The sequence below is a fragment of the Ochlerotatus camptorhynchus genome, unplaced genomic scaffold (genome assembly GCF_037179485.1).
Source record: "Ochlerotatus camptorhynchus isolate MF236.1 unplaced genomic scaffold, CSIRO-AGI_Acam_v1.1 ptg000033l, whole genome shotgun sequence".
NCBI classification, from domain to species: Eukaryota; Metazoa; Arthropoda; class Insecta; order Diptera; family Culicidae; genus Ochlerotatus; species Ochlerotatus camptorhynchus.
This window is the reverse complement of record NW_027040524.1, coordinates 4,407,299-4,431,159: the sequence shown is the minus strand read 5'-3', so window position 1 is coordinate 4,431,159 and position 23,861 is coordinate 4,407,299. Positions and strand designations below refer to the sequence as shown.

General features: G+C 37.3%; 1 protein-coding gene across 1 annotated transcript in view; it reads right to left on the bottom strand.

Moving 5' to 3' along the window:
• The window catches only part of LOC135709212 (growth hormone secretagogue receptor type 1-like), a 98,532-nt gene that overhangs the window by 56,344 nt on the left and 18,327 nt on the right, over window positions 1-23,861 (bottom strand). The window contains exons 2-4 of the mRNA XM_065231455.1: window positions 1,535-1,677; window positions 1,263-1,378; window positions 951-1,069 (exon numbers count right to left, since the gene is read on the bottom strand). Coding sequence (XP_065087527.1) covers window positions 951-1,069; window positions 1,263-1,378; window positions 1,535-1,677 — 378 coding nt within the window. The remainder of the gene's footprint in view (window positions 1-950; window positions 1,070-1,262; window positions 1,379-1,534; window positions 1,678-23,861) is intronic.

Below are 23,861 nucleotides of genomic sequence, written 5' to 3'. Positions count from 1 at the left end.
TCCTGGAAAATGAGGTCCGTGATGCTGTCACCTACACTAAACACGCCAAGCGTAAGTGGCCATGGATGTCCTCTTCAATAAAACGGCCCTTTTCAGGGCCATCAAGCTTACATCAGTTAAGAGGTGGAATAGAATTTATCTGAGCTTGTTTGTCCAGAATCACAACCCCCAACGACTACACAAAATGCTCTCGGGAGTTGTAATCTTGTAACCAAATTTGGAATCAGGCGTGCAGTGCAAGTGATTTTGATTGATTCTCTTAATCTTAAATTTCTATTTGAAAAAGATTACTACAAATTTGGTACGCCTACAATTCAAAAACGGAAAGAGTTGAGATAATAGATAATTGATCAATTAAAAGAACGAAATGCTCTTCACATTTGTTCCGTCCACTTGCGGTCCTACGTCAAGCTTCCGTTCGTGCCCCTAGGCACAGACCCTTCTACTTTTTTGGAGAAATATGTATTGCGAATCAAATTTGTTGCACAAAATGTACGCAAAACACAATAAAATTAACATAAACCGTGTAAGTTTCCTTAACCGCACGGTAACATACCAAGTCACGCTGGCTACTGTAGCTGCCTTGAACCCATATCATGTTCGCATAATATGTATATACACTCAATAAAGTTATATCGCACGTGCGATTTGAACTGATACACATAATTTGCTGTTTTCAATGTTTACCTCAGGCTGTCGTGAACGACGAATGATGTTTGAACTCTCTGAAAATGAATGAGTGATAATAAATTAGATGATGCAAACATGGGTAGTGCAATCACTCTGATATTAGGTATATAGATTCTAAGCCCGTGAAATATTTTGTAGAATGGATGAGATGTACATTTGCATTCGAAATTCTAACAAAATCGTAGGTTAATCAGCTAAAGTATTTCATAAATCTCTGGTAGTTACAAATCACTCTACAGCTGCTGTTGGATTCAACTTACCCCAAGAAATATTTTCACTCTTACTGCGTAGCTCGGTAGATTGAGGCAAACAAAAACGGTGGAAACTATCAGTAACATTTTAGTTACCTTTATCTGTGAATTTGCTACACGACCTCTACCTGAAAATACGAAATACACAAAACATTTGAACATTTTCTTGATGGCATCATTTATATTACACCCACGCATACTAATTTTCCTCCATTCAGCGGAAAGAACCACACAAAAAGGCATATAATGGCCCAATCATTCACGTCTAATCAACGGAAATCCACCATCACATCAAAAACCGGTTGCCACAAACCAACTTACTGTAGTGATGGACTTGCTGAACAGCAAGGCTCCCATTCAGAATCTGTGAATTCGAGCAAGAAGGGTTGAGCTGGTGCTGAAGCTGGTGACGCCGAGACTCTCGTATTCCACCAAAACTGTAGGGGGGAAATATGGATGGTAGCGTTCATAAATAGCTTATCGATAAATATATGGACATCGACAAAACAAGCAACGATAGACGTTTATAAATCATGAACGCTGATTTGCCCACGGAAATGAGGATGTGCTGTTCTTTCAACTAAGCTGCTTACCTTCGTGGCATCGTCATCGTTCGCCGTACGCCGGCAAATTTCCACACGGTTAATGCGGTAAATGTATTTAGGATTACAATTACCGTAAATGGCACCACAAACACCAGGATTGTGTCCAAATAATTGAACATTGTCATCTGATCCTGGAAAGATAGAGAACAGAAGAAGAAAAAAATCGCATATAATAAACATACAAGGTCTATCACGTTTCGTTCTAGCATCGGTTCGTACTTTTGTAGTGTGCGTTTTTTTAACATACCGATAGACAAGACAAGTAGACTTATTGATGTAAATAGAGATTCTGTTTCAGTGCATTGGAACCTTCCCAAAAATTTGGAAAAGCTCATTCCTAGTGCCTATCTTTAAATCTGTCCGAAAATATGACGTACGTAATTATCGTGGTATAGCCATTATTTCTTGCATTCCTAAACTTTCGAATCATATTTAACTAACCGCCAACAAATAATTAAATTCAACGGAAAGAAATCGAGTCGAATTCAAGTCACTCAAGGCTCTCATTTGGGACCTCTTCTTTTTATTCTATACGTAAACAATATTTCTTTCATTCTCATAAAAAAATAAAATTTCTTATTTATGCCGACGACATGAAGCTCTTTTTGGAAATAAGAAATGAAGAATATATTCCGGAATGAAATACACATATTCTACATATGGTGCAAAAAAGTCTACTAGAATTTAATGTAAAAAAATGCAACTTAATATCATTTAGCAGGAAAAGAACAACTTCAAACATTTCAATTGCACTAGGAAAACAAAATGAAGAAAAAGGTGAAAGAGTTAGGAATTTAGGAATTATCTTAAACTCTAAACTAACTTTCATAGACCATTACAACACAATTATTCACAGGGCAAATAACATGCTAGACTTTATCAAAGTGCTTTTGCTATAACTTTCAGGACCCATACACAATTAAAACACTATATATTGCCTATGTGAGGTCAATACTGGAATATTGCAGCATTGTATGGTCTCCTTTTTCAATCACGCACGAAGAAAGATTAGAATCCGTACAAAAAACAATTTCTATTATATGCTCTTCGTAAATTAGGTTGGACATCATTTCCTCTTCTATCATATGAAGCACGCTGCATGCTTATAAACATACAAACATTAAAAGAGCGTCGTGAATATGCAATGGTTTCATTTGTAAACGATATCGTTTCGCAGCGCGTTAACTTAGCAGAACTTTTATCAAAATTTGCATGCACCTACTCGGCAACTCCGAAATCGAAATTTATTTGCCATAAAACATCATCGCACAAATTATACAAAATATGGGCCATAGAGGTAGCTCTAAGACTAGAAGGTCCCGAAATAACGTGCTCAACTTTTTGGCTCAGCTCTGGTACTCTCTTCGGTCCCTAGCTAATCGATTCACCCCTCGAAATATAGGAAAAACTAATAATCCCTCATTTTATCTGTCAAACTTTCATGCGAATCAAAACAAACATTGCGTAGTATTAGAATTTCAACTAGAATGTGGTACGTTAATCGCTTGCTTGGGACCAATAGGCTAGTCAAGTAGTGAGCCAATTTAAAATCGTTAGTTTCGTATTGATTGTTGATTAAACCGCATGATGGCCTATTACAATCAATACTGCGAAACCATTGACTTTACAATGTCGCGGCATAAACTAAAACAATATTTTTACTCCATAAGGCATTATAACTCATAACAGTTCAGCTTCGAACCTGTTCGGATACGGTTGTGTATAAGTTTGTTTCTGTTTTGTGCGTGCGTTCGCTGACTTTGCCAGATTAGCGCTGGCACTCTGCCTCCCGGACGGTTATACGTGTGTGATTGGTGGTTTTCTCGCTTTCCGAGAAGTTTTGGAATCGAAAAAGAAAACGTGTTGCATCATGTTTGCGTCGCTATCTGCGTTGTTTGTTTTTTTCTTCGCTTGTGCTCCCGGTACAGAAATTTGTGGCGTCGCGTGTGATAGTTTTTGATTTCAGTTTGTTTACGCGTTGTATGATTTTGTGAGCGGTCGCTTCGTGTTCGCGTCATGGAGCAATCGACTACATTCGACCAGAGGATTGATCCCCGTAGGGCGGGTCTATGATCGGAGCTACTACACCAAGCAGCTGCTTGCAAGGGATTCAGTTGGACTGATTTGGTGAGATTGTTCCTTTTTTCTACTTTTGTCTATTTAAACTTAATTTCTATGAATGCGTATCGTTTGGAATCATTTGATTCGGATGAGACTCTTAACTTTTATTTGTTTACATTGTGTTTCAATCGGTATTCTTAAGAACTTCACAAAATAAGGTTTCAATATTTAAATTGAGCAGCTCGACTAGCCTGGTGGCTGCCGCTTTTGCTTACTGAGTAGAGGACCGTGGGGATCCACATTGTAAAGATTCCCTATTTTCAGCTTTTACAGGCTGGAGTTGTTGTTTGAACCATTTAGTTTATCAATTTAATTTATCTGTATAACAATTATTCACAAGCATTCTTCCAGGTCAATTCAAGAATAGTTTGATGATGATAAATCTTCCTAATATTCACATTACAGTTATGACCCGATCCTGTCAATCTATCCACGCATCAGACTGTTATTTTTCAATAATTCCACATAATTGTAATTTCATACCTTCCTCCTTCAAGATGAATGTTTAAGGTACACATACTTTGCTAGCTGACAAAATGGGGTCATTGCTGTATAATTATTCTCTTTTTGCAGCCTTCATTCAGACTGGATCTATTGATTTAAATTATTTGAGTTTCTTCCAGCTCTTTGATGACGGAACATCACTAGATTTATACTGTAATGATTCACTCTTACAGCTTTCACCCTGGTTTTGTCTGTTGATTTGATTTGTTTGAATTGGTTTTCAGCTAGCTTTGGTGTTGGCAGTCGCGGGCGATCAATTTTGCTCATGCTCATGTTCTAAGTTTATTTTCAGCATTTCGATGATGGAACGTCTGCAGATTTATATTATAATGGGGCTTATTACGGGTGTCGCATCACGGTGAAAAGTTGTCATTTGTCGTCACGGTGAAGTGATTCCCATTTGATTTGTACGGTAATCACGGCTCTTATTCTGAGTATCACTTGCTTATCACCGTGTGTGACACCCGAAATAAGGCCCAATAATACACCATTTGGTTTTGGCTTCGGGCAAATCCAAGTATAATGCATGATAACACTGATTCATTTAAAACCATGGTCGCATCACTTATCAAGGTGAATCCTGATCCAACGAACCCAACTTACTAACAAAATCTCCTTTTCTGTGTCTTTTGTTGGGGTGCAGAGGTAAACACGGCCCACAAACAACAAATGTCACTCTAATATTCCTTCCCTACTCCCACCTGATTGCAAGGACGTGGACGGCGCCGTTATTGATCTACAACATATGGAGTCACTGAAACTTGTACAATGAGAATGGACGGTCATTCCCAGCCCCATTCAGTTGATTCATTGTACAATTTCACTGATTCTGATCAATCACGGAGTAGCAACCATTGATATGTACAGTCAATCTAAGCTAAGCTAGCTATTGGTTATCGTATATGTATAGTGTTTATAGTAGTACATATCTTTCATTATTGACTTTACATCATTTAATATTATTGTAAATTACATTTTATAATACTTAATTCTTAATGTTAGCTATTATGAGCGGCTCCAGGGAAGCATAGTGCCAGCTTGAAAAGAAATCTGAATCGTTCATTAGCTGTTTCGTAAAAATCTTGTGTTTATTGTATCTTGTTACATGGCATTATAACGCATTTTCAATATTACATTACATTTAAATAAGTATTAACCCGGTTACACACATTTCAGGTCATCCAGGTCTTAAATAAGATGGGATCCGTTCCTTTTATCAACAGCTGTGATATTGCATCATATGCTGAAAATATATGAATTATCGCGTATTTCTGTTGTTCATTACATACCAGGTGAGGGCTTAATCATGTTTTGCCGTCTAGTGTTTTGGTTTTGAGATGCTCGATAACCTTAGAGGGATCGGTTTTGCTTAATGAGCAGAATATCATGGGTTTAATCAAAAGCTCTCCCACAACATAACACAACACAAACATATCAAGTATCATTCTAGCTAAAAATATTTATTTGCATAATATAACCTGGAAATTTCAGGGTTACATCTTCCTTATTTGGAGCTGAGGAGACATAGAGCTGCATCATATTGTATGTAAAATAATTATTATTTTCATTGCGGAACACCAGTTTTTTGTATCCATATAAATGTATTTTCATTATTACGTATTTTGATGTTCTGATATATTTCATTTCTCCATTACATATATTTACTATATATATGAATAAATACTGGATTGGGAGGGAGCATCAGGGTATCATTTGACCTGGAACTGGACGATTGGAGTGGTATGACAACCGGAGTCTAGGAGGGAATAAACACTATCATTTTCTTTATCCTACCGATTCGATTGTGATGGTGTGAATTCTACTCCAACAGTTTCATGGAGATTGACGCGCCCTTCTTAACAAACCATCCTGTAGGAAGCTTAATAAGTATTGCGAATTGCGTTATTCGATTTGTTGGATCGTATCGTTGGAAGGAGATTCTTAAATTCCCGTGGATTTCGCGTAAGTGCCTCTGCTTACGGGTCCACCCCACCGTTTTTGGCCCTTCATACAGCGATATTGTGAATTCAGATCGGTAGCTCAAATTGATCTTGCTATTAAGTGGAGCTGCATACAAGACAAGATCTTCGAAGGGATGGTGGCTACCTTACATACATACATACATAAGGCATTATAACTCATAAAAAAATAGGAAAGCTGACACTGTTTAATTTTTATAAAGACAAAATTATATTTTTAACCTCTTTTTTAAAGTTGACGGAATAAATAAATAAATTTAAGAAAAAAAAAACTGTATTCGAATATGTACTACTCTACGACGGTTGACGAAATAAATAAATACATAAAATTATTAGCCTGATGAACCTTTTTGATGATACAGTAATCATCATGTGAAAGTATGCATGTATCTCCGAGGCAGGGGCGTAGTGAGGGGTTGCCAAAAGTGGCCCTCGCCAGGGGCGCCCACATCAACGATTGACTTTCAGAAATTTACACTGCTGTACTTGTACTGCTCATAGTTAACATCTTTTCAGAGATTACGCAGCCAGTACACAGTGGTTACTTTCTTCGGAACTGTTCAAAATACGTTAAAATATTCAAATAGTTCGATATATTCGACTGGAGTGATGATTGGATAATTTTGTATCGGTTTTTCAGTCTTCAAGAAAAAACGCTGATAACAGTTTTATTGCGCCAACCAGAGATCGAAACCAGGAGTTGGGATTATCATCAGGGCTCGATATTAAGGTGATACGATACGTCACGCGTTTTTTGCTTTTTTTTCTTTCCTTTCTATGTGTCAGTGAATTGATTATCATTGATGCTGTAGTGGTGTGAGTGTACATCGTGCACTACCGTAACTACCGTAAACATAGCTGCTAGAGTTCGTTATTATTAGGTAAAATGTGTAACAGTTAATAAAAAATAAGAAATGTATAGAATAAGTTATGTCCATCTTACTATAAATTTCAACCTTCGTTTTTAAAAAGATAAAGATATCTCTTTATCATCCAATATTGAGACTATCACTACATTTCTATTCAATTGGCCAATAATATCGACCTACCACCTCCCAGGATACCCCTTCCTATACAGAAAATATTTATGCGCCTAGCCAACAAGACCAACATGTCAAGTCATCATAGTAGTTAATTGATTCAACATCACACTTTGTACACTTTGGTGACATACGACCTATCCAAAAGTGATTACAGAGCTCAAACCTCCAGATACACGGTAAGAAAAAAGATCCCAAAGCGACTCATTTTCACAAATCTCGGCACTATATTGCAGGAAGCCAAAAGTAGGTAATGTGGGTCGAAGATTGTGTTCAACTAGTGTGGAATTGACAATTCGCTTCTACCCAAAAATAGTTAGTTGTACCCAAAAGTAGGTGAATATGATTATACTCAACATGATTATACTCAAAGTCAAAAGTAGGCAAAAATGAACTGACCGATGGATATTTTTTCTTATCGTGTATGTTTTTGTTTTTGAATCATCCTTTTGCCGCCTTTTGCGTATCAGCTGATGGCTTTGAGCAGTGCAACCATGACGATACATATGTTTTCTATAGAAGATTTCTAGGTTCATTGACTTTCATTTTTTTGTCTTGAGAAACAAAATAAGAAATTGTTTTCAACATTAATTAGTGATGGTTTCTAAATTGAACACAGTTTAAGCACCTTCAAAAGCAATAAAAGCATTGTTTTACACACTTTGTTTCAATTAAATCGACAACACTGGACACGATGATCGATGATTCGCACACACACCTTCGTAATGCAGTGTGTAGAAAAAAGGTAAACAAAACAGTTTCAGTTTATTCGCGGTTCGCGTTTTTAACGATGCAAATGATATTATTTAAGTAAGTGTCGTCTTTAAAAGTGAATTAACTTGAAAGTGCTTGCAGAAGCACGTGTCGTAATTGTTTTTAGTGTGGTTCTGAGAAGTGAAAGCTAGTGAAAACAGTTATTGCAATTTCATGCCCTGTGCAAAACAAAATCGACTGATCGTACTTTTTAATGCAAATATTACCAATGCATGAATGAAGTGGCAATATTTTGGTGAAAAAGTATTAAAATATGTATCCAGATCTTATTCATACAATTCAGGCAGATTTTTTAAGGTATGTAATTAGTAATTTACTGTTTTGTAGGAAGATGTCTTTCGTACGCATACCAAACCACGTTTATTTAATGATTGTAGAGACAGCCATTGTTGCATGACGTGCCGCATCACCTTAATCAGTATGTGTAGTTTGTGTGATCGCCCTACTGATGGATGTCAGTTTATAGACGGGTATCACCGTGCTGCTTTCCATGTTTACAAGGTGCAAAAAGCCCCAAACCGGAATGAAAAGCAAAACATCACTGCGAAAACCCGCGCCCGAAAACTTTACACGAAGTAGCTCACCAAATCGTGTTGCATCGTAATGGATGACGGAACTTACGTCAAGGTCGACCTCCGTCAACTTCCTGGGCAAAAATATTTCATTGACAACCCTAATAAAATTTGTATGGTTATTTTGTTTAAAGACGTGTTCAGGGTATCATCCAAACCATTCGTGGAAGAGTTCAACCATTTGGGTTATCGTTCGGGTAAGGTATTTTTTTATTAGGGAAGTCTAAGTTCGATGTTCCGGAAGATGTTCGAAAGAAGAAATTATCGAAATTTGCTAAGAAGTTCCTGATCTGCCAGGCGATTTGCGGATGTGGTGAAATAAGCGCTTTCTTCATCACTTGCGGAACAATCAACTGTGCGATTTACACGGAAGAGTGCGTCTCTTGCCATTCATAAGGAAACACAAAGGATCAACTCTGTTTTGGCCTGATCTAGTATCTTGCAACTGCGCTCGAAACGTGTTGGAGTGGTACCGAGCCAACGGAGTCAATTTTTTGCCAAAATATATGAACGAACCAAATTCACCGGAACTTCACCCAATTGAAAAATTCTGGGCAATTATGATGCCAAAACTTTGCAAACATCCGAAAACTATTAAAACAGATGAGAGAGAGAAGGATTAGTTTTTTCCATTTAATTCCACTTCTTTATTTGTTTATCCTTGACAGATACGCGTATTTCGTTTACAATGTGCAGACTTCTTCAGTGTCTTGTACTAATACTCGAGTATTAGTACAAAACACTGAAGAAGTCTGCACATTGTAGACGAAATACGCGTATCTGTCAAGGATAAGCAAATAAAGTAGAGGAATTAAATGGAAAATACTAATCCTTCTCTCTCTCTCTCTCATTATACAGGTATTCCACTAATACCCCCACATTCATCAGGATTTATTAAAACAGAGCTGGAGTTGAAGAAAATTTAGGTAAAAACAATAAAAACACTGCAAAAATCGGGTGTACAAAATTTGATAGGTGGAGTGAAAAAAAAAGTGCAGGCATACGGGGTGGGAGACGAAATTAAATAAAAAAAAAAATTGTATATCATAACTCATTAAAATTTCAAGAAAATCCGATAATCGGTTTATTAAATTTTGCACAGTGGTCTCATCGACCTTATTCGCCGCAGAATGCCAGTTAGATTTAAACTGCTGCTCATTTTTCATGAATTTATTAGTTTTTTTGATATTCCGTTTGACCAAGGCCCAATACCGTTCGATACACGGAGAACAAATTATAGCAGACGCAATTATTTTTCCGGTCAAAATAACTATATTGTTCAATTCTTTTAGAGATAACCCGAAACTATAGTTGATTTGACTATATATAGAGGGCAACAACTATAGTCCATAGTTGGCTCCTCGGTTGGCTCAACTATATTTTTCAGTAGATGAACAAACGCCAAACTTCAAAATACAACTATGCGTTAGTTGATTCAAGAAAACTATTGTTTTACAATGTTCATTAAACAAACTGCTCTTCATTATCGACATATTAAATAAAGTTTGTTTTGCTTCTTTATCGATCTCAAAAACACGACTGCAAAATCATAAAAAAGTGAACAAGAACATTCAACTTAGATTTGAACCGTGTTCATCTGCGTGAGAGCCAGCTATCTTATGGCCTGCTCTACGCATCACAAGTTAAAAGTATGTGGATTTATGATGATCACTTGAAACCAAATTATATAAATAAATTACATTTGACGGTTGTTATAACTGATCAAATTATAGTTGAATTGAGTATAAGATGAAAAGTTGAATCTATTAGGTAGATATGATTGAGTTGACGGTCAAATTAATGTTGGAATAACTATAGATTTCTTTCAAACAACAATATTTTTCCATGTGAAAGTAACTATTAGGATTGTTATCTTAACTTAACGAATTTGGTCTCCGTGTAGGGCGGAGTTCTGGGCTGTTAAGAGGGTTGTGGTCGCATCGTACCTCTCGATTTCCTTATTCCCATAGTGGCAGCTCAACAAGTCCGGCCAGAACAGCACAGGTCTATTATTTTGCTTTAGGAATGGTAGCAGCCGCTTTTCCAGGCACTCCTGGACGTAGATATCTTACAACGCTCCGCAGTAATGAAAATGTCGCTTTTTAGACCACACGTGCATATGGCCTGCCAGACGAGATATTTTTTTCGCGAACTTCGATAGTTTGATGGTTTTTCAGTCACCTTCCCTTTTGCTGATGCGGTATAAAACTCCTGTCCCGGAAGCTGCTTTTAATCCGCCTTCACATAAGTTTCGTCGTCCATGACGACACCGTCGAACTTTGTGAGCAGATTCGTATACAGTTTTCGGGACCGCTGCTTTGCCGACGCGTTTTGTTTGTAATCTCGGTTCACCACCTTCACCTTCTTAAACGTTGACAACCCGGCTCGTTTCTTGGCCCGCTGCACAGTAGTATGGGAGACATTGAGCTTGCCAGCGACGTCCCGGATGGAGACGTTAGGATTCCGCGTATATTTCACCGCCACCTTCTTCGTCGTCGCTACCACGTCCGGATTACGATTGCCGCCGCTTCTAGGCTTCCTGGCGGTCGACAGACGCTCTTGAACACTTTTAAACCGTTTGTCACGGTCTATTTGACCACATCCACCAATTTTGCCAACTTTGTGTGTGAGAACGTCGGATTCTCTTGCTGCGCGAGCAAAATTTTGACACGCTGCTCCTCTAGCTTGGACGTCATTTTGAAAACTGGAGAGCAAACGGTGAAAACCATATATTTTTTATTGTATATACACTCAACTTCCAAATGCAGCATTTCAGGTTGTTTATGCATTTTTAACAGAAATACACCACTTTGAAGTTGACCAATTTTTGCGCGTTCCAGAATTTATTATCTCTGCAATCAGGCTGACCTTTATCTCACTTTTCATTTCTTCAAATATTTTTTGGTACGTATCTTTGAGTTCCATCGCAGCAGCATTTATGGATGTCAGAACATTCTTAAAACGAGCATTACTCATAATGTCGCGGTAGCCTTTACACATCCAGAAAATAGAGGATTTTTCACTTATTTCCTTGTACAGTTCCTCCGTTAGTTTTTCACAGTCGTAGTGACCTCTCAGCCAGTGCTGATTAAAATCATTTCTTCTACACTCAAATAAGCTGAAAATGTTTCATGGCAACCTTGAAAGATAAACCAACTACCTGCATGAATTTGAATTTTGACATGATAACATGCTCTTGATCAAGGCAACCGTTGAGTTTCGAAGTCAACAATTGTTTTTGTTCATTCAAAGATGCGCATTCATTATTGCCTGTTCTGTTGTCCTATCAATATTCCTAATCATCTTGGTGGGGATGATTTTAAGTATCAAATGCGAAATGATTATTTTCGTTTTACACAAATATACCGTTGTTGAACGTGTTATGTTGCTTTTTTTCACTCAGATTGATAAGAGATTATTGCCTTTGGAAAATGGATGATAATATCGAGGTTTTAGGCTCTGCAATCGATAATATTCAAAATAATCATTTATGGCAAAATGATTTTTTTTTTTTTTTTTGCTTCTGAGGATCGTTTCAGGTTTTGACAATTTTGGGTTGGAAACTCAAGCGTATATTCGTCGATGGATAATGAACTCATTTGTTCATTTTACTCGTACGTTGACAGCGAAGATTTTCAAAAAAATGCAATTCATGTACACTGGGTAGAAGCGATAAACAGTGCGTGTGAGGGTAAATCTCGGGGTAAATAAGAAAAACAGACACTGCTCTCAAGTCTTAAATATATTTTTTTTTTCAAATTCCTTTAACGTCATTTAAAGCTACAAAATTATCACGCATCACATCATGACATATATCATAAAATTAAGCATCGTTATAGAGAGCTGCACCGTCGGTTTAACCTCACATTTTTTGACATCTGGCAGTGGTTTGTTTACATGGACTTAAAAAAAATTAAAATATTAAATGTTTTTTTTTTTAGATTTTTTTGTCGTGGAATATTTTTCAAAGGAACATAGTCGGATATCATATGTTTTAGTTCTTTATATTTAAAACCTAAAATCCACTTGAATTGCCTAAAAAGCATAGGTAAACAAACCACCACTGGATGTCAAACTGATGAATGCGGGTTCATCGCGTTCATTCGTGACGTCAGCGTGCAGCATCCTATATAGATTATACGTACACTTCGATTAAAGTTTAAGATACCTCATTGTTTATGTTGGCAAGTTCACGTCAACGCACCGCTCTGTAGTTCGGTGTCAACCACCGCGCAGCAACTGCATGACTCATGACTTTTTGATATTTCAAAACAACACGAATAAAAAAAGAGACCTACTGCGTCAGGAGCTGTAATGATTGCCTGAGTTTTGTCAAAAAAATCGTAAATATTCACGCTGTGTGCAGCGAAGAAATGCAGTAGTGGTGAGTAAAGAGGAAAAGAGATGAGATTTGAACAATATGAAGGGCAGTGTTGGAAAAGTTCACCAAAACTCACTATGACTCGCAAACTTTTCCCTTGGTGAACTTCGTGAAATATCGCGATCTTTTCCAACGCTTATGAAGGGTAAACAAATAGCAGCGAAAAAGGTAAATTAAAATCAGTGATGGCATAATCATTAACAAATTTATATTTTTCCGCTCTCACACACTCTCAATATCACGCGTGATATTGGAGCAAAATATCATGCTTGATATTGATTTTACAAACTCCTTTGATATTGCGAGACTATTCAAAGCGTGTAAAGATGAAGCTGAGAGTTGATTCGACGCAACAATGATTCCATTGCACCTCGTTTTCTTAGAAAGAGAAGGTATAATCATGCTATCTCGTTTTTCTCTTCACGCATGGCAGCCACGAAGCGGCTACTGTCAGCCGTTATGAATGTTACGGTTGTGGTCGGGTGTAAAACAAAAATCATGAAACTCAATCTCAACATATTTTGGAGAGATGTGCAGCTGGTGAGTTTTGTTAGCTTGATATTCTGAGCTGCGATATCACAGCTTGCAATATCAATCGCAATTGTTTACTTGTTGATGTTTGTCTACGAAAATCAAGCGTGATCTTGATCTTTGGTGAAATTTGATGTTTTGATATTTTCCCAACACTGATTAAAATTTTCTAAAAGACACATCATCAGAATCTCGTACTGCAATTAATTAGTAATTAAATCACTGACCAGACTTTCATTACATCCTTAAGCTTAGCAGGTAACACTTAAAGTGAATTGCAACTGAATTATACTAAATTTAATTATATTTACATAGTGATTACTGTGAATTTACAAAGTGAATTTTTAAAGATTATCCGTAACCTAAAACTAACCCTAATAAAAAGTTACCATAAACGAACGAATCATTGAACTATTCCACAAATGGTTTGGATGATACCCCGAACACGTCGTTAAGCAAATTAACCATACAATTTTTATTATGGAAGCCTACTCACTGAAATAGGTAAACATTTCACTAGCTTTGGTTATGAAAAATATGTTAACTTAACGATTCTTCTTAATCTATAGTAAGGTTGAATTCAAGAGCAAATTTTCATTACGTCGAATGTAACAAAGGTAAACAAAGTCGAGCTATCAGTGTCAATCGATTCTCCTGCTATTACACTATATACTGTCCGAATATAGGATCAAATCCCATTTTTAAATTTATTTGCCAGCCAAATTGCTTTTTGACGTAATCACCTTCCGATCAAAATAGTTTTCGATGTTACTTAAGTCACCCAATTTCTATGGAGATGCCGTTTGACTTAAGTAACAGCGCTGAGAAACCCGTGAAAAGTGTACGTTCGTCGTTTCGCTTTCTCATTATTAAAGTGAATAAATCGAACTGTTTGTTGCTAAGATGATTTCGGTAGTCCTAAAATGATTAATGGGCTGCACGTAAGGAGACGTAATTGATAATTCTCCCGAATATCCTGGTAAATACACTTTGACTTAAGTAACAATAGGGGCCACCAAACGACGTATAATAACTTTTGACTCAAAAACCAGTATTTTTTAGCATGAAAGCTAGCGATTTGCATTTGTATGATTAAAACCCTGCTAAATATGTTAAACATTGCTATCACTATGAGATTATATGTGTTTACTTGGAAATAGGAATAACTTTTCGGTCATCAAAACAAAACTTTATTTTTCTCGGATTGGTGCGAATGTTACTTACGACATAATGAAAATTTGCTCTTGAATTGTACGGACGAACATATTATCGACAGTATAGGACTGCTCTTATCTCCGAACCGGAAAAGTATAAAAATGGACTAACCGTAAGTAGAGTGTTGAGCATATGATGTCAACATCTAAAAACTATAAGCTTAAACACAACACAGTCGTATTACCCCACGATGTTAATTTGATATATTATTCACAGGAAAATAATAATCAACCGGAGTTTAAGCAGCCATTGTTCAAAGTCACCGGAAACTTTAATCATAAGCATGAGCTATGTGAGCTATTTCTTCTGTTGTGTTTCCACAGATTTTCATAATCTTCCTGTTTCTCAATGATCACGGACAAAAATGCATCCTACGACCTCGCTCCGAGCGATATGAAAACCTCAACTATTTTTCGTTTTACCTACCGGATTTGTTCCTCAGACCTCACCCTACCTTGGGTTGGGTTTGAGGATTACCACTACCAGACCAGTATCCAAGATGCGTCTTTTCGGTTCGCTGGACAGTTTCAATTATCACTCAATTGTGGTAGGTGTCTTTAAATAGCTTTATGTACACTAGCAAAGTTGGTAAGCCTGGTAAACTTTGACAGATTGATTACGGTCGTTTCCACTGACGCTAAGAGCCAGATACTTTGAAAAATAATTTATGCAGCCCACACATATTTAACTTATTGGAATTGTATTTTGATCAATTTAAGGCACTGAATAAAAACAACCTTTACTTTCTTCTTATTATTATTATTCTTCTTCTTACTTCTTCTTACACTAGAGAGAATCCACATTTGGAACCCATCAACACGTTCGCCTCAGAAAATCGTAACTACTTCGACTGGGATCGAACCCAGACCCACTTTGGTGAGAGGCAGCTACACTTACCACTCATCCAATGGTGTCGTCTAAGAAGAGTTTTGTTTCCATGTTGTTCTTTTTCAACGCTTTCCGAAGCAAACAACAGATCTTATAATACAGTGTCTGTCAGAACAATAGAGCCACCTTAAATATTATTGACATTTAAAACATTGTTTCTCTGTTGTCCACCAAACGTTACGAAATTTTCAGGACTTTTGAAACAACCTAAGTGTCTTCGATCTTCAGAAATTAGAGAATTCAGAGAATTACACGTAACTTTGATATAAAACTCCTGAGATGTTGTCGAATATGTAATATTAGATGTCCCTCACTAAAAAAATGTTTGATTTCATGTTGTTGATGTACTCACACAAAGAGTTGTCCATTAATTTTCAAAACACTGATGAATATAACCACAAAAATTCACAGCAGTTGATTCACAAAATTGTTGATTTGGTTAAATGCAAGTTTATTAAAAAAAATAAATTAATTTAAGCAGTTTCATTTTTTTCTTTATCAATCGAATCAATGGATCACAAATTCTAGCAGCTTTAAATGACGTTTCTTACCACTCGAAATATGCCGTAGAACATTTAAAAAAAAAAACCTGAAGAGAATAGTGTCTAATTTATGCTAAGCTAGAAAAATCTGGAATTAATTGGATATTATTTTTTTAATTCGCTGATAGAAGGTCGTCTTCAAACTGCTATACAATGTGATTTATTTATTTGTTTTCATTCAGATTTGTATGTTAATCGAATATTATCTTATCATAGAGCAACAATTTTAAAAAATCAGACTTTCATGAAAAAGAATCAAATATTAAAAAATAAAACATTGGTTAATTTTCGGTGTATTTAAAAAAAAGAATTATTAATCGTCAAATTTTGAATATAACTTTTTTTATTTGGATGTGTCGCACCCCCACAGAGAAACAGTTGAGTGAAAGATGTCCAATATTGCATAGTCAACCAAATCTCAAAAGTTTGTCAATAAAATTGTATCACAGTTTGTAAAACTATGGGACACTAGCTTGTTCAAGAGCCTTGGAAATTTAATGAAAACTCATTGGATAAAAAGATATGGTTTTAGCTGGTTCTATTGTTCTGACACACACTGTATTTGTCTTTGCGTTCATTTTGCTAGACATGATGCAATGGTTTCCACTTCATATGACCCCGCACCCAACTCTCTTTCTCTAACGTTCAAAATGCGTTGCGATAATGGCAGCTACCAGATATCCTCCCAACATCATCTCCAACCCCTTCTGTTATCGATGATAGGGAGGGCTAGAGTATAGTTGGAAAATTGATGGAAGATAGAAAGTATTTATTTACAGATGCTTTAAGCACGCTCCACACGAGCAAATTGATATTACTAATATTGAAGCAAATATTGAATACAGAAATCGGTCAAGCAGGACAGGATTAATAGGCACATGAGTAACCAAACATTTTCGACAAAGTTCGCCACTACTGTTATCTCTGTTATCCAGCCCAAAGACAGGATGTCATTATCGCGTAGGCAACATGTCTTACGTGATAGCGGGCCCAACACAGCCAAACAAATTATTTGGGCCTAATATACAGATCGAAGCGAAGTAAAATTTGAAGCAAGTGAAAAATCATGAAATTTCGCAAGCGAAATTATATCGCACCAAACATTTTTGATAACAACAATTCGCCAATACTATGCGCCTTGTTATATATGATTTTCCTTAAAAGTGTCGTCCAAGGTGACTACATATAGGTGTTCTAATGTGTCAAATTCATGATTCAGCCATGTTTGATTTTTGTATGGGACAGCGACCGAGTTTGTTTACAATTTGCACTTTTCCACCCGCGACCTCCTCGCCTATATAGGGACAAAGCTGTATCACCATTTATATACCCACCATGGTGTCGCCCTTCACTTTTCGCCGTGTTTAAGTTTCAGCTTAAGGTGAGCCTTTTACTATTTTCGCTTTTGTTGGTAAACAACATTGATTTGGCCCGTTCATTGAAATGTTTAAAAATTGCGAAAAAGCTCCGATCTACAACATCCGGTTTCGTTGGATCGTATTTCAAGCTGAACATTGCATTAGGTCCTAAGTAACATTGACAAGATTCTCTTCGTCGACTTTCTCTTTGCATCCCCACGGCCATGTAAAGACATTCCCACTTATTTTCTGCTCACAGATCGATGAAGGAAGCTTTTATGTAGCATCTAATACGTCAACCAGATCAAGAAACGGTTATGTGCTCAAGTTATTAACGAAAGAGAAAGTCGATGATGAGAATCGATCAATGAAGATAGAACCAGAGCTGACCCAAAAAGTTGAGCACATTTCTTCGGGAACTGCTAGCAGGGCGTCACAATATCAGCTTTTATCGACCAAATCGATGTGACGAAGAGACTGCTGGCTTTCTTTTTCTGTTAAAGTCGAACAGCTTCGCAGCATTCTAGAACCTCAGTCGGCGTGCATTGTTCAATCGCTTGTCTCTCTTTCTCACGTCGCTCCATTGGTCTTCCTTTCAAGCTTCGGTGAAACGGGAAAGAGCGCTCGACTTGATAGTTTTTTCTTTCATGAAACACATCAACAGAGATTTAATAACGGCGCCGGTGGTGTAGTGGTAAGCGTGATTGCCTCTCACCCCAGCATGCCTGGGTTCAATCCCAGTCGGCGCCGCCGGGATGTTCTGAGGCATAACATCTCTGATCACGCCTTCCTTCGGATGGGAAGTAAAGCCGTTGGTCCCTGGTTCATGAGTTTGATGGGTCGATAGGTAGGGTCCAGGTGTGGGAGCTGCCTTCCTGGCGTCGGTAGCATTGGTGCTCAGCACGGAAAACAAGATCGACGGAAAAAACAAACCAAAGGAAAAAAAAACAGAGGTTTCATGACGCACATGACGGAAAATGAAATAACAAATTTAAAGCATTTCTCACGAGAAAACACTTGAAGATTACACGTAATATTTTTAATTTATCTTCCATCCATATATTTATCTAAAAAAATGATCGAAAACGGGACATAACGCATTTTAAACAAATTGAAAGAGCGGTGATAGAGTGTTTGTGAAAGGGGATTGAAAGCCATAATGAGGTTTCGTTTAACTAGAAAATCGACGTTAGTTACCTTAGTTACATTGAAAGCGATGAGCAAAGCAACGACGAGAATTTCCACAGCCAGCCTTTCCTTCTAAGCGTCCTGCTTTTTTTATTTTCGTTTCTTGCTGATAGTCTAGCTAGGCGTTATAGAAATGAAGCGTCGAACACGTATTGTATGAGAGGAACAAAACACGAGTTCATTTTAGAGCTTCGAAAATGTAGAGCCCTGCCTGCTAGTCTTAAGGCCCACGCACATTAGATCCGGATCGGACGCGTTGCGGGAAAGTGTCGGCTAAATCTATTGTCTAACTGTCAAATTTACGTCAACGCAACGCAAACGGATCTAATGTGTGTGGCCCTTTAGAGTTACCTCTTTGCTTATACCCCCTGTGTGCAAGGTGTTTTTGTGGATATGCTCGGTAAAGTTGACGTTCAGCGCATTTTTTTTATAAAAACAATCACACCACAAAAAATCAGTGTTGTCCCATTTTTTAATTAATCGATTAACAACTAATCGATTATTTTTTGTTTGCTGTCCTGTCATTTTTCATCAATGATAGTGCAGAACATGTTTGCAATGATAGGTGTAGATTAGGGTGTTTCATTTTGAAAAAAGTGATGAATTTTTGATAGGCCACCCTCCAGTTCGATTCATAGCCCCAAAATATGAACCTGTGCAAAAAATGGTAAAGATTGATGAAGGTTTAGAGGTCGCGCCAATGATTTGGATTTTGTATGGAGATTTTGGTGAATTAGTATGGGAAATTATTGATTTTCGTTTACATTGCTCTAACTTTGGTTGTAGTTGTCCAAACGTTGAAAAAAAAAAATATGTGGTTGTCATGACAATGATCAACAAGCCTGTTGTTGTTGCGATGAAATTGGCGTTGTTGCCTTGTACATATTCATCTGTCAATTTACCCTATTTTGCCATTTTTTCACATTTTTATAATTCTTGATACGCTGCAAAACTGAGCGTAGCAACTGTAGGCTTTTTGTTTATTGCCATAGCAATAACATACTAAATTTTTTCGACATTTGGACAAGTAGAAGCAAAGTTATAGCGATATAAGCGATTTTTTAAATTCTTCCACAGTAATTCCCATACAAATTTCAAATCATTGGCGCGACCTCTAAACCTTCATCAATCTTTACCAATTTTTGCACAGGTTCATATTTTGGGGCTATGAATCGAACTGGAGGGTGGCCCATCAGAAATTCATCACTTTTTTCAGAATGAAGCACCCTAGTGTAGATCTTCTGCAGATGTTAATGCTTGCTTGGTATGATATAACCGATTAAACATGAAGAGTTTTGAGTGTGTTGGTTTATTTCCTTTAAATTCCGTTATAATTGCTTATCTTTTGAGAGATACACGTATTTCGTCTACTACTTGCAGACTTCACCAAGTACTCAATACCACTTGGCACTGATGAAGTCTGCAAATAGTAGACGAAATACGCGTATCTGTCAAAATATAAGCAATTATAAAGGAATTTAAAGGAAATAATCCAATACACTCAAAGCTCTTCATAAAGGGATTCCGTTAAGAGGGTCGACAAATTTAAAAGATCGATTAAACATAATTTATTTTTCGGTTCGTTAATCGATTCATCGGACATCACTAGATTAGTATGAAACGTTTTTTTCAAATATAAAGGCCGTTCATAAATAATGAGACAATTTTAAAGGAACCAGGGCTAATCACAAATTACGTCCGCAAGGTAACTGAAAAAAAACACGAGTGCTGACCGGTTGGTAAAACAGTCTACCGTTTGTTGTTAAATCTGCCTACACACCAGTCGAACAACCTACTAAACATTTATTAGGTATTACAAAACACGCTACGAGGGGTGAGTGGTATTCTAAAATTGGTCTAACATAAGATACATGATTTATGGTTGTCATAATTTTTGATTTCATGTTTGAATATTTTCGCACATTTTTTCCATCTCTTCAATAACAGCAGCAGACAGGGCTTGATCCTGGGCATATTTTGTAACGATCAGCTCCGTATTGATAAAACCCATCAAGAATATTGTTGAAAATAAAGACGAAACGTCTGTCGTGTGGGGTCCACTTTATAGCTGGCTGGTTCATAGAAAACTTCCAGCTCCTGCTCCATTCAGCTTTAAGCCATGTCGCTTGGATGTCACTAGATTTATTGGTTTCTTATTTTCCTTACTAACGTCATAGCTAAAAAAAAGGACCGATAGTTCGTCTCGAGATAAGACGGAACAATGGCTGACATAAACCACAAAATGCGTAGCTTCGATGGTGTCACACTGATCCATTCCGAAATAAATTATTGAAGTGGCACTGGAGTCCATTATTCCGAGATGCGATCAAGAGAGTGAAATATGCTTTTCGTGAGTGGTGATGGTTTTCATTTGGACAACAGTGGGTAAAATGACACATACGTTCGAGGAAAATGAAGTGAGCTCAAAAAATGATAGTATGTACTAGGTTAAGTGAACAGTTGGTAATCAACTCCAAGTGATGAATTAAGATCAGTAAGTAAATCGAAAGATACTCAAAGAGTGTTACTATTATCACATAGTGGTTCAAAACTACATAATACAAAATATCATCATAAAATCTAATTATTTCAAAGGTTCAAAAAAATAATTTTTATAACGAAGTGAGTGTAAGCAGCCCTGGCTTGAGGAAAAATTGCAAGGATTGATGGTCATTCATGGCTGTTTGTCGGTGATTAGCGTGGAGGATTATTTGGGACCCGTCTGCCTTATGCAATTATACATTTTGTATAGGTTTGACGGGTTATAGGTTGTTTCCGCAATTTATAAATCAAGTGAATGCAAAGGTGGTGCAATTTGAATTCATAATGTATGAATCCGCACTATTGTAAATCGATCATGAATGGATATGGTGATCTTGTTCCAGTTGAAATACATTATTATAAATATATTACCATTGTTCATGATTTACGTTTGTTACCGGCAAGATAACCTAGATAATTGATGTGGTTAGGAACGTGTCATGAGGTAAGCTTTTGCTCATTTTGAAACACCATAAGGAATTCCGGTAAGGCTCGGTATACACATTACGTAACGCCCCTGCCTTTAGCGTCAAGGTTCCCGGTTCGGGGGAGAATTGGAAGGGAGACATCATTAACTGTTCTCCGGCAGAGCGATGGCCAAATCCGCCGATATCCATCACGTACATTGTCCATCGACGACGACCCTCGTCAATATCTGAGACAATAGCAATCGGCGCAAGTTCGGCATCAACTCGACGGTCGATTTGGAATTTCCACACCACACCAGTCCGGGGTGGAAGACGCAACACCACCACCGTTGAATAGGGTGCTACTTTGGCGACATCGCTCCGACAAAGGGATGTTACTTTACCGATACGATTGAAGCAGCGACGACAGTAAACAAAATGCATGTGAATCTCCACACACACAAACACATGAGCTCGAGAACAAGTAACAAGATAGGCTAGCAATCGCTAAAACTAGTTCAGAAAACCACATACACGATTAGAGAGAGCTAGCCAACAAACAAAGATTCTCAGGAACAAGTACTATGAATAAACCTAGCTTAGGAAAACTTACTAATACATAAAATATAAAACAAAAATAAAAAAAAATAAAAAAATATATATATCTATATAAAAAAAAATCAGTTATTTGGCCCTGAAATAAATGTTGTTTTCGTAAAATTAAAGTTTTTTCCCTAATGTTAATTTTGGTTGGCTGGATTTTTCACATTTTAACGTCGTTCTATTTTTGCGTTATTTGTTGTAGTATTTTTGGTAGCTAAAGTTACTCCTTATTCGACTGCCTGGTAAAGCATTCTCCGCACTCACATGTTAGGATTAGTGGAGAAAAATTGGAAGGGTAAGTTCCTCCAGTGATGATTAATGTGAGTGGGATTGTTGTGTTTCGGTAGAACGACGGCTAGCACCAACTTTCAAAGAGCTTTGAGTGTGTTTGTTTATTTCCTTTGAATTCCGATATAATTGCTTATCAGATACGCGTATTTCGTCTACTACTTGCTGACTTGATCAGTGCCAAGTACTCAACACCACTGAAGAATCCATCTTTTATCTACGAGTTAAATACTAATCTTCTTTCCTTTATTTAACGTCGGTCTCTGTTCCGCAATCTAGTGCCAATCACCGACGGACATCGATTGCCATCCATTGACGGCAATCGAATGTGCAGGAAGGCAGCTTCCACACCTGCGTAGGATATCGCACCCATTCACAACACACATGGGCCGGGACCAACGGCTTTACTTCCCTTCCGAAGGAAGACGTGACCAGAGATTTTTATGCCTCAGAAAATCCCACCGACCTCGGCTGAGATTGAACCCAGACCCATTGGGGTGTTAGAAAGCAGTCACGCTTACCACTACAACCGGCGCCGGCATTTAAATACTAATCAATAGGTACTAAAAATAAATATTGACCAACTTTCACTTAAGATTGTTTCAAGCGGCTTCTATCTGGAAGGATCTCAATCCCTCATGGGATTTCAGTCTACTGAATCGACTCAAACTAAATTTAGATCTCTTCTATACATAAACCCGCCCTGAGGTTGGGTTTCTTGCCGGGAAAATCAAACCTCTTTAAACAAGACCATTTTTGGTAAGCAAAAATTGCTCATCCAAGATAGATTATTGCTCTAATCATCGGCAAATACTTCCCCCGAGACAGTTACCCAGAAATAATAACCCATCCCCAGTTAGGGCACCTGATTCGGATTGAACTTCAGAATACCTTTTTCTCTCCAATGGAATCTGCGTTTGACAGCTCCCGTAGACGACAACAGCTTGGTAGCAATAAGAGGTGAACTAGCCTGTGGCTAAAAATCTCTTAAATAAAGAAGAAAAAAAAAACATGGTAGCAAGGCATGACTTCCAAGCAGATGTGATCGTTCTAGAGAAACCAATAATTTCGCGAATGATGACCGCCGTCGATGAGATTTGGAAAGGATCTATCAGCTTTTGTTAACAAAAGTTGTAATTCCCTTCAAAAGCGAACCGAAGGTTGCCTACGCGAATCAAAAATACTACCGAGAAGGGGATAATTTACAGAATAAGATTTGAAAATTGTCTATCAGTTTTTGTATCCTCCCATAATGGATTCTCAAAAAAACTGTGCTTTTAAAAAAATCCTTTCTAGTCAGGAAGATACCCAAAAAAATTATAGCGATGTATAGTTGTTTGTGCCTACATTATTTTCATCAAGCAAATCAATATCCTTCAACTA